The sequence below is a fragment of the Electrophorus electricus genome, chromosome 16, assembly GCF_041902795.1.
Source record: "Electrophorus electricus isolate QZ-2024a chromosome 16, ASM4190279v1, whole genome shotgun sequence".
Lineage (NCBI taxonomy): Eukaryota > Metazoa > Chordata > Actinopteri > Gymnotiformes > Gymnotidae > Electrophorus > Electrophorus electricus.
In genome coordinates, this window is record NC_137512.1 from 25,943,879 (window position 1) to 25,960,000 (window position 16,122).

At 46.6% G+C, this 16,122-nt stretch overlaps 1 protein-coding gene across 5 annotated transcripts in view; it reads right to left on the minus strand.

Moving 5' to 3' along the window:
* Positions 1-16,122, minus strand: part of ntrk3a (neurotrophic tyrosine kinase, receptor, type 3a) — a 182,124-nt gene that overhangs the window by 86,259 nt on the left and 79,743 nt on the right. For 2 of the 5 annotated variants that reach the window (XM_081699170.1, XM_081699174.1), the window contains exons 5-11: positions 12,736-12,890; positions 12,317-12,459; positions 12,072-12,213; positions 5,295-5,591; positions 2,877-2,894; positions 1,929-2,014; positions 427-529 (exon numbers count right to left, since the gene is read on the minus strand). In XM_081699170.1, coding sequence (XP_081555296.1) covers positions 427-529; positions 1,929-2,014; positions 2,877-2,894; positions 5,295-5,591; positions 12,072-12,213; positions 12,317-12,459; positions 12,736-12,890 — 944 coding nt within the window. The remainder of the gene's footprint in view (positions 1-426; positions 530-1,928; positions 2,015-2,876; positions 2,895-5,294; positions 5,592-12,071; positions 12,214-12,316; positions 12,460-12,735; positions 12,891-16,122) is intronic. The other 3 variants (XM_081699173.1, XM_081699171.1, XM_081699172.1) reach the window with 3 other exon arrangements.

Here is a 16,122-nt window from a genome sequence, read left to right on the forward strand (position 1 = left end):
TGCCTTTAATCACCTCAGCAAATGTACATACTTAAACATGTAGGCACATACCCAGAAAAATTCCCCTCAGGTGGCAAAAAAGCATATATGATCTTAAATACAAAAACAATACCCAGAACAACTGTTGTTATTTTGTATCTGATTACTCAAAAAATCATTTAAATAAAGAGTCAGAAATAAACAACACCATCATGATCAGATGAAGAGGGCTGAGGGAATGTGTGAAATGGACCAACACGTCTTGAAGGTTTCACAGCAGATCTGAGGTCAGGAAAGGAGCTGCACTCTGTGAGGAAAGTGAACGGCGTCACTCCTGTTCACAGCTGATTGGCCAGACAGATGAAAACATTCACAGCTGATTGGCTCGACAGACGGTCCCATGCAGAGCGGACCTATGAGAGGGCTGTTCTGATAATGTTTTCTTACCTTTCATACCGAACTTGGCGCGTCTGCCGTATTTGTTAATGAGCACGAACATCACGAGGAGAAGGATACAGACGAATCCTGCCAGGCCCACTGCGATCGACACCTAGAAATACACACACACACACACACACACATACACACACACACACACACGTGTTTTTCTTCTGAATCAGCAGTAATATATCCAAGTATTGTCATGTACATTATTGTAAGAATTAGAAGCAGTAAAGTCTTGGTAAGGGAGGAAAATGTAATGTGACAGTGAGTCAACATGCTTCAGCCTGACTGTGTAAAAAATCAGAGTTGTTTCTGGAAAGACAAAGAAGATAAAAACGCAGCAGCATAATTATTGCTTTGGCGGAGCAGGAGATACAGTACACCATATAAACACCAGTCCAGAAGCCCTGCACACACATGACAACTTAATGTGGAGACATGGGCCCCTGACAAAAAAGGCCCGCTGACGCCGATCGAACTGTACAGGTGGAAGATGCAGAAAACTGTTTCCATATTTAGTACTTCGTGAATTCAAAGATGAGAGAAAAAACGTTAATGCTAACAGAGTGTGTGCTGTGACAAAAGCTTTCTAAACAAACAAGCATCTACACACGGACACGCATAGTCAGCAGTGAGTGTGAGGGTTAGAACAGAGGCGAATGGCGCGTAATCCCATGACAGTAGATGATTATTCTGTCCTGTAAACGTTCCTCCTTTGGCAGGTTCATGTGAAACGCTGCAACAAATGGAAATTCAAAATATGCCAAATAAATATGCTACCACCACCACATGGAAAACACAGGAGTGGAGAAATATTCTTTCATCTGCCTTATTTCTCTCTTTCCTTCATTTTATTGATGTTGATGCGATAATCAGGAAAACTTTTATGTCAGAGTTTTGCTTGAGGTAGCAGAAGATCTGATAAAGCACAGCAGAAGATCTCAGCTTGAAAAATCGTCATGATAGGAGCATTCAGAAAGTGTATGAACACGAACACACACACACACACACACACACACACACACACACACACTCACACACAGGTGTGCACGTAGTCACTTGACCTTGCCCAAAACCCAAGGACAAAGTCGACCTAATCTACTCCTTAAACGCTGCTCTAACAACACCAAATAAAAACAACCTGGTCAAATCACAGCAGACAAACCCCTGCATGAACAGTCTATGAGAGGTTTTTAAACCCCAGTGTGCGGACGGAAGGACGCAGCCGGCAGCCAGTGTGGGCAGCTGGCCTGTTCGAACCTGAATCCTGAGTTCCTGTTGGACATTTGATACCTGACTGGTCTGACTGGTCTGCTCAGGTGAAGATCATGGGCAACATCAAGTGTGAGTTTTGTGAGAATAGCGGTGTAGAGAACGTTCGCCCTCATGCCACACAAACTCACCCCACACGGAGGCTCACCCCACATGGAGACTCACCCCACACGAAGATTCACCCCACACAGAGACTCACCCCACACGGACACTCACCCCACACAGACACTCACCCCAAACGTGTCCTCTTCAGGGCGGTGGGTGACTGTGATGGTGGGCGTCAGGCTCGGACTCACTGGAGAGTGAACGGAGGGGTGAACTGTGAATGTGACATACGGCACAGTTATGAAACTCACTTCCTTCTGTGCTGTGTTAGAGGGAACTGCTGGGACAGGGAAACGGGAATCTTAGTTCATGTATGTGCAGGGAAACGGGAATGTTAGTTCATATATGTGAAGGGAAATGGGAATGGTATTTCAGATATGTGCAGGTAAACAGGAATGTTAGCTCATATATGTGCAGGGAAATGGGAATTTTCAGATCTCAGCCATGTGGTTGATCTGTGGTTGATCGTTGGTAAGCAGGAGAAAAGGTGCAGCAAGGAAAGACCTTAGAGGCACACACACACACACATACACATTCAAGAACATGCACACAGTCACATGATTGCATGCACAGGCATACACACTCAAGCACCCACACATGCACATGTACTGCACACACAAGCGCAAGCACATAAGCTGTCACACACATTCAAGCATCCGTGCACACACACACAAAACGTCCCATCCAACGCAACCATCCAGCTTCATTGTGTATTCTGCCACAGCAATCTCTCACTGTTCTAGTCTCCAGGCTACAGTTTGATCAAGCCCAGCCAATCAGAATCTCCCATTGCCAGTCCAGCTTCACTACAGATGCAGGTCAGTGACTCCACCCCAACCCTGCTCCCCAGTGCTGTGTTCACGCCAGCCCCGTGCTACGTGACCTCAGCAGCCTGCAGCAGTAGTGCTGACCTGGGGTCAGCTGATTTATGATGGATGTCGGGCTGTGGAATGGACATGGTATGAAGCAGAGCTGTTTCTCAGAATCACAGACTAAAACCAGCACTCACACTAACCAGCAAAGCTAACCATTCACGTGAAAGATCTGCATGCAACAGTTAGGAGAGACGCACTCACCGTAATCGGTGTAGTCTCCTCGGAAGAAACAGAACACAAACTCATATTAACAACGACATATTAAAGAGGCTGAAGAGGAATTACACTCTGCAGTTATCTGCTGTTCTCCACTATGGTAAATGTTTAGAACACCTCCTGAGTGTCTTCTGCACTGAGAACAGGTGTTCAATACATGAGGCCATATGCAAGCACACAAATAAACTATAGGGCACAATTCTACTATGTGTGTTTGTTTGTGTGTGTGTGTGTGTGTGTGTGTGTGTGTGTGTGTGTGTGTGTGTGTGTGTGTGAGAGAGAGAGAGAGAGAGAGAGAGAGAGAGAGAGAGATACACACACACAAAGAATATGCATATATACAGAAAAAAATCCAAGAATAGATAGATAGATGGAGGTCTTCTATTCTTAGCCAGCTCAGCACAGAGCTTTCTGCTTCAGGTCCTGTTTAATGCAAATCACAGACAGGCCCCTTACACTGGTCTGTGAAGGACAGGAGCACAGACTCTTGAACACAGCGTGGGCAGGCCGACTCGTGTATTAATGCAGGAAGCTTGTGGACTCGGACAGGCTGCGGGGCTAGTGCTAAAACTGGTCACTGGTCAACTCTGTTAGCGCTGCTGTTAGCGCTGCTCTGTTAGCACTACTGTTACCTCTGCTCTGTTAGCTCTGCTCTGTTAGCGCTGCTGTTAGCGCTGCTCTGTTAGCACTACTGTTACCTCTGCTCTGTTAGCTCTGCTCTGTTAGCGCTGCTGTTAGCGCTGCTCTGTTAGCACTACTGTTACCTCTGCTCTGTTAGCTCTGCTCTGTTAGCGCTGCTGTTAGCGCTGCTCTGTTAGCTCTGCTGTTACCTCTGCTCTGTTACCTCTGCTCTGTTAGCGCTACTGTTAGCACTGCTCTGTTAGCACTACTGTTACCTCTGCTCTGTTAGCGCTGCTCTGTTAGCACTACTGTTACCTCTGCTCTGTTACCTCTGCTCTGTTAGCGCTGCTCTGTTAGCGCTGCTCTGTTAGCACTACTGTTACCTCTGCTCTGTTAGCGCTGCTGTTAGCGCTGCTCTGTTAGCTCTGCTGTTACCTCTGCTCTGTTACCTCTGCTCTGTTAGCGCTACTGTTAGCACTGCTCTGTTAGCACTACTGTTACCTCTGCTCTGTTAGCGCTGCTCTGTTAGCACTACTGTTACCTCTGCTCTGTTACCTCTGCTCTGTTAGCGCTGCTCTGTTAGCACTACTGTTACCTCTGCTCTGTTACCTCTGCTCTGTTAGCGCTGCTCTGTTAGCGCTGCTCTGTTAGCACTACTGTTACCTCTGCTCTGTTAGCGCCGCTGTTACCGCTGCTCTGTTAGCTCTGCTGTTACCTCTGCTCTGTTACCTCTGCTCTGTTAGCTCTGCTCTGTTAGCTCTGCTCTGTTAGCGCTACTGTTAGCGCTGCTCTGTTAGCACTACTGTTACCTCTGCTCTGTTAGCGCTGCTCTGTTAGCACTACTGTTACCTCTGCTCTGTTACCGCTGCTCTGTTAGCGCTGCTCTGTTAGCACTACTGTTACCTCTGCTCTGTTAGCGCTGCTGTTACCGCTGCTCTGTTAGCACTACTGTTACCTCTGCTCTGTTAGCGCTGCTCTGTTAGCACTACTGTTACCTCTGCTCTGTTACCTCTGCTCTGTTAGCGCTGCTCTGTTAGCACTACTGTTACCTCTGCTCTGTTAGCGCTGCTCTGTTAGCACTACTGTTACCTCTGCTCTGTTACCTCTACTCTGTTAGCTCTGCTCTGTTAGCGCTGCTCTGTTAGCACTACTGTTACCTCTGCTCTGTTAGCACTGCTCTGTTAGCTCTGCTGTTAGCACTACTATTAGCTCTGCTCTGTTAGCTCTGCTCTGTTAGCTCTGCTGTTAGCTGTGCTCTTTTAGCTCTGCTGTTAGCTCTGCTCTGTTAGCACTGCTGTTAGCTCTGCTCTGTTAGCACTGCTGTTAGCTTTGCTCTGTTAGCTCTGCTGCAGCGTCTTCAGTTCTGCAGCCTCTCTGTTCCTCCGAGTATTGTGTTCCTTTATGCTTCACTTGCAAGAAAGTGTAAAAATGTACTAGCTGTATTTTAAGGAGAATAAAACACTCCCAGTCACAAAGCAGCATAATGGAGTCCTCTACTTACCAGAAAAAAAACAAAAACAACATGTGGAACATTTTATGTAAAGGACATGGAACACTTCATGTAGGGGATGTGTTGTGGAACACTATTGTGAAGAGTGCATTCTGGAACACTATTGTGAAGCGTGTGTTCTGGAACACTACAATGAAGAGTGCATTCTGGAACACTAGTGTCAAGAGTGCGTTCTGGAACACTATTGTGAAGAGTGTGTTCTGGAACACTGTTGCTAAGGACTTGTTCATAATAACACCTTATGTTTCCTTTGATCATAGGCAGATATTCACCAGTAAAGGGGGCAGTCATAAAATGGGCATCGACTGTCCTGGTGGCCACACCCAGGAAGTTTCGTGCCTCAATGGTGTAGTTGCCATTGTTGTGGTGGGTGGGGTTCTTGAAGACGAGGCAACCCTCCAGGTAGTCCTGGTACACCTCTGCCTCCATGCGGACATATTCAGACTGAACCAGTTCCTCATCTCTGTAGAGCCAGCGCAGGGTGGGTAGGGGGTGTCCTCGTACCGTGAACATCATGCATGTGTCGTGCCATCGCTCTGGCTCCGCAAACCGCACGATGGAGGGTGGAACTGTGGCACATATTCACACAAAAAGATTCCAGATTTTATTTGTGTAGAAATAATTTTACGAGGTGTAAAAATATCAAAGCAGGCTGTAACACACTGCATGTCCTCACTTCACTGTGGTGCAGTTACAGCAGGCTGTAACACACTGCATGTCCTCACCTCACTGTGGTGCAGTTACAGCAGGCTGTAACACACTGCATGTCCTCACCTCACTGTGGTGCAGTTACAGCAGGCTGTAACACACTGCATATCCTCACCTCACTATGCTGCAGTTACAGCAGGCTGTAACACACTGCATGTCCTCACCTCACTGTGCTGCTGTTACAGCAGGCTTTAACACACTGCATATCCTCACCTCACTGCGCTGCAGTTACAGCAGGCTGTAACACACTGCATGACCTCACCTCACTGCGTTGCAGTTACAGCGGGCTGTAACACACTGCATATCCTCACCTCACTGCGCTGCAGTTACAGCAGGCTGTAACACACTGCATATCCTCACCTCACTGCGCTGCAGTTACAGCAGGCTGTAACACACTGCATGATCTCACCTCACTCCACTGCAGTTCACTCATGTCAGTGAGCAACTTGAGTACCTTTGAGTCCCTACAATTGAGTCCCTACGGTAGAAACAGTCAGCAGTTCAAACAGTTCAACAGACCTCAGCACCTCCCCTCCTCTCTCCTCAGAATGGAGGAACGTTTGAGTATTTAGCACGTGATGGTTGACCTCTTTTGACTGACAGAAGAACTGACCAATGGTAAAGCAGATGGTGGATTGCGTCAGTTTGGCTGAATGTTTAAGATGATCACCCAACTCCCGTTATTGTGTGTGAGTAGGTCACTGCCTGCAACTCCCACACTGGAGATGTGTCCTATTTCAGCCGTATAAAGCGTTAGTGAGCAAGCAGAGCTGCTGAGGAGACCCCGAGTCAGGGGGGCTTTGTGTCCATTCACTGAACCCCCGAGGGTCAGGATGGCCAGTACAGAGCGGAGGTAATCAATTTTGGACAAGAAGCATGCAAAATGTTTACTGGTTCCCATGAACAGAATCTCCACAGATGTCTTTTGTGTTGTGGGGATGGAGGGATGGAGACCGTGTGATATCTAGGAAGTGCAGTGACCGGCCATGCTGAGTCTGGCTCAAAGAACAAACACAACAATGAGACAGAGAGAGGAAGGGTCAAGAGTCAGAGGGAGAGAGGGAGTGAGGGAGACAGAAGGAGAGAAAGTGAGGCAGGGAGGAGCTAGAGAAATAAAGGCTGATTCACTCTCTGACTCCTCTTTCTAGGGTATTTGCGGCTCTCAGCAAATCTCCCCCAGTCAATACATATTGAGTGCGGAGAGAATTATGTTACATCTGTGTTGGGCCACATCGGTCCCTCTTGATGAAAACACACAGTGCATCCCGTTCTGTAATTGTATCCCACCCACAGCAACACTGCAGTCTAATGAAAACACTTCCCATTACACACCAAGGATCACAGCGGACACATCCGCAGCTGTCTGACGCCCCCCTCGCAGTGCAGTGTATGACCTGTAAGAGTTTTCTTTAATTCGCATGTTTGTGTGTGTTTACGTTTACATCTGGCAACCTGAAACAACGCTGAGATAAACTCCCCCTCTTTAGCTGATCGCTGGCCCAACAAGGCTGATCCTGAAGGATCTCTAAGTCAACTCTGATTCAACTTTAACTAATAGTGATAGAATTACTGCACCAAGTGTCTTTGATCTGGGCTTTAGTGAACCCAGTCAGAGGCATTAAAGTCCAGTTCAGGAGTGACGACCGGGGGAGAGTTTAAACATTTTTAATGAGCAGGCGTTTTTAATGTCATCTTGTAATTATTGATATTCAGGACAGTTTTCACAGTGATTCAGTACTCAAGCACTTTAGTTCAGCCTTGCTCTCTGTGGTCAACCACACACACTTTAAGAACTACAGGAGTAAACAATATCTGCACCAGATTCTCAACTCTTAGTCAAACCCATTCAAATTTTGGAAGGCAGACTTGAAACTGTGAAAACCAAGCTCTTACCTTCTGTGCTTAACTTGATGATTGTCTGATAACTGACCAATAAGAGATGTGCTTAAGATGATGAATGTCTGATAACTGACCAATAAGAGATGTGCTTAACTTGATGATTGTCTGATAACTGACCAATAAGAGATGTGCTTAAGATGATGAATGTCTGATAACTGACCAATAAGAGATGTGCTTAACTTGATGATTGTCTGATAACTGACCAATAAGAGATGTGCTTAAGATGATGAATGTCTGATAATGGACCAATAAGAGATGTGCTTAACTTGATGATTGATAACTGACCAATAAGAGATGTGCTTAAGATGATGAATGTCTGATAACTGACCAATAAGAGATGTGCTTAAGATGATGAATGTCTGATAACTGACCAATAAGAGATGTGCTTAACTTCCAACAAACACTGTGCCACTACCTGTTGCTTTTAGAGTAATGGATGATGATAAACTGCATTCCTATTTTCTATGACTCGCCCCATCCGATCAATTCAGAGCATCCAGCGCATGTTTTTAATCTCCAGATTTTATCAGGCATAATCCCCAGTCACTGTAACCCCGTTGCAAGGTGGAGATATATCTGATTTAAAAAGTGACATGCCAATCTCAATGCTGTCATGTCTGGTAAAGATTGTAGAGCTACTAGTAAATGATAAAGTAAGGTAATTTCTCTGAGTAAACTCACTCTAGGGTACGCAGCAGTCTGGCTTCAGCGAAAAGCCAGTTACAGCTGCTACCCTGCGTTTAAATGATCTCATTAATCCTGACAGAAGGATGTAATATGCTGCCCTTTTTATCGACTTATCAAAAGCTTTCGATACAGTTGATCACCCACGGTTGCTAAAAAGACTCCAGAACATTGGCTTTGACTATAACGCTGTTAAAGGCCTTCTGGCTGCGTTTCTGGCAGTCAACAGCTTGCGTCTTGGGGAGCTGTGATTCTGGGTCTCTACTAATAACCAAAGGGGCCCCACAGGGTTCAAGTTTAGGCTCACTTTTATTTTCACTTTATGTGAATGATATTGTTTCCATTGTGACAAAATGTAAAATACATCTGTATGCTGAGGATTTTATACATTACAGCAAATTCTGCAGAGGCAGTCACTGAAGGAGATCCGATAACTTGCAAGTGCCACTTAACAAAGCCAAAATATTCACATTTACCTGACGCTTTTATCTAAATTGACTTACAATTCTGACTGAACACATCAAGTAATTGAGGGTTAAGGGTTTTGCTCAGGGGCCCAACAGTGGAAACCTGGCAGTGGTGGGACTGGAACCAGCAACCTTCTGATTACTAGTCCAGTACCTTCACCTCCGAGACACCACTGCACAAATACTATATTGCATACAAATATAGTATACAAATACAAATAACTGTAGCTACTCTGTTTTACAGACCTGCTCATGTTGAATATCAGATTTTAAATGTTTTCTTTTACCTTACAGGGATCCAATATTGAACGTGTTGCTGAATATAAGTACACTGGTACCTGGCTGAAGTTTCACCCTAAACACCTTCTCTGCACTCTGTGTTAAAAACAACCTGAGAAAGTTGTTTTTAAATCTCACATCGCTAATACATTTAGGCAGAAGTTTGGCTTTTTTTTACAGAAAGAAATCTTGTTTCCCAGTGGACCACACAAAGATGAGTGTGGAGAGAATCTTCCTGTCTGTTCTCGATTCCAGTGATGTGCTGTATACAAATGCCCCAACAAGCACTCTGAAGGCACTGGACCTGCTGTCTCTCTGCCCTGGGCTTTATTACTGGACCTGCTGTCTCTCTGCTCTGGGCTTTATTACTGGACCTGCTGTCTCTCTGCCCTGGGCTTTATTACTGGACCTGCTGTCTCTCTGCCCTGGGCTTTATTACTGGACCTGCTGTCTCTCTGCTCTGGGCTTTATTACTGGACCTGCTGTCTCTCTGCTGTGGGCTTTATTACTGGACCTGCTGTCTCTCTGCCCTGGGCTTTATTACTGGACCTGCTGTCTCTCTGCTCTGGGCTTTATTACTGGACCTGCTGTCTCTCTGCTCTGGGCTTTATTACTGCACCTGTCTGTCTCTCTGCTCTGGGCTTTATTACTGGACCTGCTGTCTCTCTGCTCTGGGCTTTATTACTGCACCTGTCTGTCTCTCTGCTCTGGGCTTTATTACTGCACCTGTCTGTCTCTCTGCTCTGGGCTTTATTACTGGACCTGCTGTCTCTCTGCTCTGGGCTTTATTACTGCACCTGTCTGTCTCTCTGCTCTGGGCTTTATTACTGCACCTGTCTGTCTCTCTGCTCTGGGCTTTATTACTGCACCTGTCTGTCTCTCCGGGTGGGTGAGGTGAGAACATGACGGTGTCTGGAGGCCATTAATCATATCTGAAAATCAAATTTAACCCTCGGGTGAGGCTGTGGGAGAAGACGTCTGCATCCTCGTTCTCGTGTGTGTGAACTTCTCTCCACAGCTATGTGCTCTCTATAAGCCAGAGCTGCCTGTCTGTGGTAGAGCAGAGGGCAGCATTACGTGGCCCAAGCTCATGGGCACCGAGGAACCTGTACGGTTTTCATTTTCAGCTGTTGACAGAATGTCACAGACCTTGGTTGTATTTCTCAGGGGACAGAACTACTTACATGGTTCTTAAAATTAGGGTCACTGCTATAAATAACCCTCGGGTTTTGACACAGGATTTATCCGTCGCTCACCAGGTCTCCAAACATGGCTGTGTGACGCTCCTCAGTATGCCCTTCACAATACCACAGAACTCCATTGTAGTCTTGTTCTGCTGCAGAAATGGTGACAGACTGGATTTGATGTCCTCTAGACAACCAAACACGGAGCTCAGAGGCTTTTCTGCGCTAGTAGCTGGGGGCAGTAACTTGGGGCCAGTAACTAGGGGCAGTATCAAAATCTGAGGTCACAAATGACATTAATATTTAAAACAACCAACAGGATAAATGCATCTGGATTCATTCTAAGACCATGAAGAACTTGAAGGAACTGTAATGTGTTTTCTGTGCACTGATGAGGCTGGGAGATCTTTAAGGTGTTGACGCTGAACAGAAGGTACTTTTGTTAGTGATACTGCCTAGGAAGAGAAAATGTTTAACTCAGTCTTCAGATGCTGAGAACAGGTCAAGATGCCCTTTTTCCAGGAGCAGCCTGGTAACAGCAGTTCATGAAGTGATTGGATAACAATGACCATACTGGAAACAAAATCAGGAACTTGTTTTAGTTACCAGAAGGTTGAGCATCAACAGGGCACACACACACACTTTCACACACACACACACACACACACACACACATGCGCACGCGCACACACTGACACAATGAACAGGCTTCTGCCTGTATCAGACCATGACCCCATAGAGGGCACGACCCCTTCTCCATGCCCTGGTAGAAACAGTCTCCAGAATTAAAGCGCTTATATTATCCCTTTCTAATACACAGAGCTAGGTTTGGGTTTTCCAGCATGGAATTCTCCTGAGGGCAGACAGCCCTAATACACTAATACCCATCACCTACCCCAACTAATATCCCACATCACCCACACCGACCTACCCCACACCTCCCACCACCACCTACCCTACGCCTCCTACCCCCACCTACCCCATGCCTCCTTCTCGCACCTACCCCATGCTTCCCAACCCCACATACCCCACACCTCCTACACTCACCTACCCCACATCAGACTAACCTTGTAGTTAAATGACTTTTTAACCATCAGATTCTACTTTGTGTTCCCTTCGACTTTGTTCATTTTTGTTCATTTCCTGTTCTGTTAAATATAAAAATATAAAAAATTCATCAGAGACCGACGAATCATCACTTCAGCTGAACTCCAGTATCAGTGTAACCACAAAGATGCTCTCATGGATAGAGAGAAGCTGCAGAGGACAGATGAGACTGAGGAGATAAAGGAGAAGTGAGACAGAGGACAGATGAGACTGAGGAGAGGTGAGACTAAGATGAGACAGAAGATAGAGGAGAAGTGAAACAGGAGAGATGAGACTGAGGAGAGGTGAGATTAAGATGAGACAGAGGAGATAGAGGAGACGTGAGACTGAGGACAGATGAGACTGAGGAGAGGTGAGATTAAGATGAGACAGAGGAGATAGAGGAGACATGAGACTGAGGAGAGATGAGACTGAGGAGAGGTGAAACTAACATGAGACAGAGGAGATAGAGAACAGATGAGACTGAGGAGAGGTGAGACTAAGATGAGACTGAGGAGATAGAGGAGAAGTGAAACTGAGGAGAGGTGAGATTAAGATGAGACAGAGGAGATAGAGGAGACGTGAGACTGAGGACAGATGAGACTGAGGAGAGGTGAGACTAAGATGAGACTGAGGAGATAGAGGAGAAGTGAAACTGAGGAGAGGTGAGATTAAGATGAGACAGAGAAGATAGAGAAGACGTGAGACTGAGGAGAGATGAGACTGAGGAGAGATGTCTTACACTGAACGGAGAGTTGCACAGACACATTGGTCATCCCCACAACATTCTCAGCAATACATGTCAACAGGAAGAAGTTGTCATCTCGACTGACGTTGAAGAGAGTGAGGTTGATCGAGTGAACATTTGGAGGGTACTGGACAGCCTAGAACACAAGATATGACATCATAAAGCCCTTTTATTATGATACGATACATGTAACAGTATGATTTGGCTACAGTGGTATTATAACATGAGTCCAGCTTTACCTGGTGTGTGTTGATGGAGTGGAGAGAATTGACGTTCCAGTCCACATCAGGTACAGGTACACCTGAGCCATTACAGGTGATGGTGATGCGGTCCCCCTCCGTGACAGTCAGGTTACCGTGGGTCACACTGATCTCCGGGGGGTCTATGGAAAGGGATCAGGCATCAAAATGAATAGCTCTTCACAAACTTAGGAAACTTGGGAAAGGGTTGTCTCATATAACTGAGGCTGAGGAAATTTGGGAATTCTGTTTTCATCTCAGAGTTTGAGTTTTCCAGTCAAATCTGAAACATTTTTTAATAAAAATATCATTACTCATCAAAGCACACTGAGGTCTCAGTGTTTATTACTTTGCATGTGTAACTATCACGTAGTTCCTTCAGTGAGTGAGGTGAGCGGGAGTCTGAGAGGAACACGTACCACACTGGGAGATGTTCATCAGCTGCAGGGGGGTCTTGGAGATGCCGTTATTGCAGAACAGCTGCTGGTTGTGCAGACCGGCCTCCCCCCTCTGCTGCCAGAGCTGGAGCCAACGGACCTCACAGCTGCAGTTAAACACCACGCCCTCTAGTCTCCTACAGGAACACAACACACACACACACACAGTTAAACACCACGTCCTCTAGTCTCCTACAGGAACACCCCCCCCCCCCCCCCCCCCACACACACACACACACACACGCACGCACGCACACACACGGTTAAACACCACGCCCTCTAGTCTCCTACAGGAACACAACACACACACACACACACACACACACACGCACAGTTAAACACCACGCCCTCTAGTCTCCTACAGGAACACTCACACACACACACACACACACACACACACACGCGCACACACACACACACACACACACACGCACACACACACACACACACACGCACAGTTAAACACCACGCCCTCTAGTCTCCTATAGGAACACCCCCCCCCACACACTGTTCTCCCCCCACAGAGAGAAAGATGGAGAGGGAGAGAGGGGGGGGGCTATTCCATCTATGCTGCATGCGTGAGGACATGCGTGTGGAGGGTGTGGATATGGGCTCCCTCCTTCTCAGTCCAGATACTTTGTTGCCATACTCAGCACCCAGCAGTTCCACCCCACAGAGGAGCGCATGCGGCGTCTGAAACTGGACATGACCACGTGAAGAAAAGCCCGCACAGAGAGGGGCCCGCCCAGGGTGTACAGCTGGGGCTTATGGGAAGATGGCTGATTAGCTGAACATATGGGTCCCTGACCCTCGCTGTCTCTGGACAGGAAGGTGGCAAAGATGCTTGTGCACAACGGCACTGCTGCCTTCAGCCAACCAGCATGCCCGAGCTCCCTGCGCTGTGTGCATGCTTTCAACCTGTTCCCTGAACAGATGCACTCCCACAAAACCTCCCTCTCTGTCTGCCCGAGATCTCAGCCTTCTGAACACCAGGTCTGTCTTATAGCACCCACACAGAAACAACAGAGAAACCACAGAGAAAACGCACAGAGGTTGCACACAAAAAATGCAGAGAAACCACAGAGAAAACTCATGGAGGCTGCACAGAAAACACAGTACACACAGAGAAACTGCACAGAGACTGCACAGGAAATGCAGAGAAACAGGACAGAAACCACACAGAGAAACAGCACAGAAACCACACAGAGAAACAGCACAGAAACCACACAGAGAAACAGCACAGAAACCACACAGAACATACACAGAAACAGGACAGGAACAGGACAGACAGTTTAGTGCTGTTCACAGGCCTGTTCTGATTAACATGACCTCCAATGACCTCCAATGAGACGAAGTGTGAGGACGATGGATATTTGGACTGAGGTTCAGTGCAGACTTTGAGTGTCATCTTTGAGGTGGAGGTGTAGGACATGTCTACGTCAGAGCGGAGACGCACACAGGTGCCAGTATGAGGAGCTGAACAAGCTTTGCTTTCACTCTCACCACATTTGTACATTTGGACAATTAAATCATTTTCAGGGCCAAAATTACTGCTTGGGTGAACAGTCCCAAGATTCATCACTGAGTGGAAACTCAGCCATCCCAAGTGAAGAGCACCTCAGGTGAGTGAGATCACCTCAGGTTCACCTGCCATCAGTCTATCATCAGTCTACATCAGTCTATATCAGTCTGTCATCAGTCTACATAGGTCTACTGCAGTCTACATCAGACTACCATCAGTCTACATCATCAGTCTATGATCAGTTGTGACATCATCAGTATGTAGAACATCTTCACCACTGTATAGAGTACCAGTTGTGACATCATCAGTGACATCATCAGTATGCAGGATGTCTTTACTGTGTATACATGAATGTGCCCTGAATACAAAGACCACACACAAGAGAGAAGATAAGTTTGTGTTTGTGTGTGTGTGTGTGTGTGTGTGTGTGTGTGTGTGTGTTTGTGTTTGTGTTTGTATGTGTGTGTTTGTGTGCCTGTTTGTGTTTGTGTGTGTGTAGTTTTCATTTTGCCAGCCCCAGGTTGGCCTGAATCATTAGTCTGTGTGTGCATCAGAAGGCATTGTTTAATCATACCATAATTACACATGCAACTCCCAGTAGTCATCAGAATCTAATTATCAATAAAAGTCACTCACACACACACACACACTCACACACACACACACACACACACACACACACACACACACACACACACACACTCTTTATTGAACTCCCTAATATTAAAATCAAATGCTACAAAGGGGATTTGGCTCCCAGCTAAATGAAAGAGTTAATATTCAGTGTGTTACACACACCCTCAGATATCAGTGCTGTACACACACCCTCAGATATCAGTGCGATACACACACCCTCAGATATCAGTGCGATTCACACACTCTCAGATATCAGTGCGATACACATACCCTCAGGTATGAGTGCATTATACACACCCTCAGGTATGAGTGCGTTACACACACCCTCAGATATCAGTGCGATACACATACCCTCAGGTATGAGTGCATTACACATACCCTCAGGTATGAGTGCATTATACACACCCTCAGGTATCAGTGCGATACACACACCCTCAGATATCAGTGCTGTACACATACCCTCAGGTATGAGTGCATTACACACACCCTCAGGTATGAGTGCGTTACACACACCCTCAGATATCAGTGCGTTACACACACCCTCAGGTATGAGTGCGTTACACACACCCTCGGATATCAGTGTGTTACACACACCCTCAGGTATGAGTGCGTTACACACACCCTCAGATATCAGTGCTGTACATATACCCTCAGGTATGAGTGCATTACACACACCCTCAGGTATGAGTGCGTTACACACACCCTCAGATATCAGTGCGTTACACACACCCTCAGGTATGAGTGCGTTACACACACCCTCAGATATCAGTGCGTTACACACACCCTCAGGTATGAGTGCATTACACACACCCTCAGGTATGAGTGCATTACACACACCCTCAGGTATGAGTGCGTTACACACACCCTCAGGTATCACAGCAGCACACACACAGTCAGTGTTTCTCCCCACTTCCAGCTGGGCTGGTAATTGCTGTCTCTGTAGGTGAGGGATCCATACATCCCACCCCAGCAGGACTCTGACTGGCAGGCAGAATTCACACTCCTGCACCTGTGGCTCATATCAGGCTACGCTACCGTACTGCCATATTAGGCTCCTTTGTTCTTTATTACCTTACGAAGGCATTTATGCCTGATTCTATTACCCTACAAAGCTGCACCAATCTGGATTCTATTATACCATACAAGGACGGGAGTCTGTTTTTATTTCCGTATAAGCGCGTGGCGTTCTGACTCAGTTACCTGTCTGATCT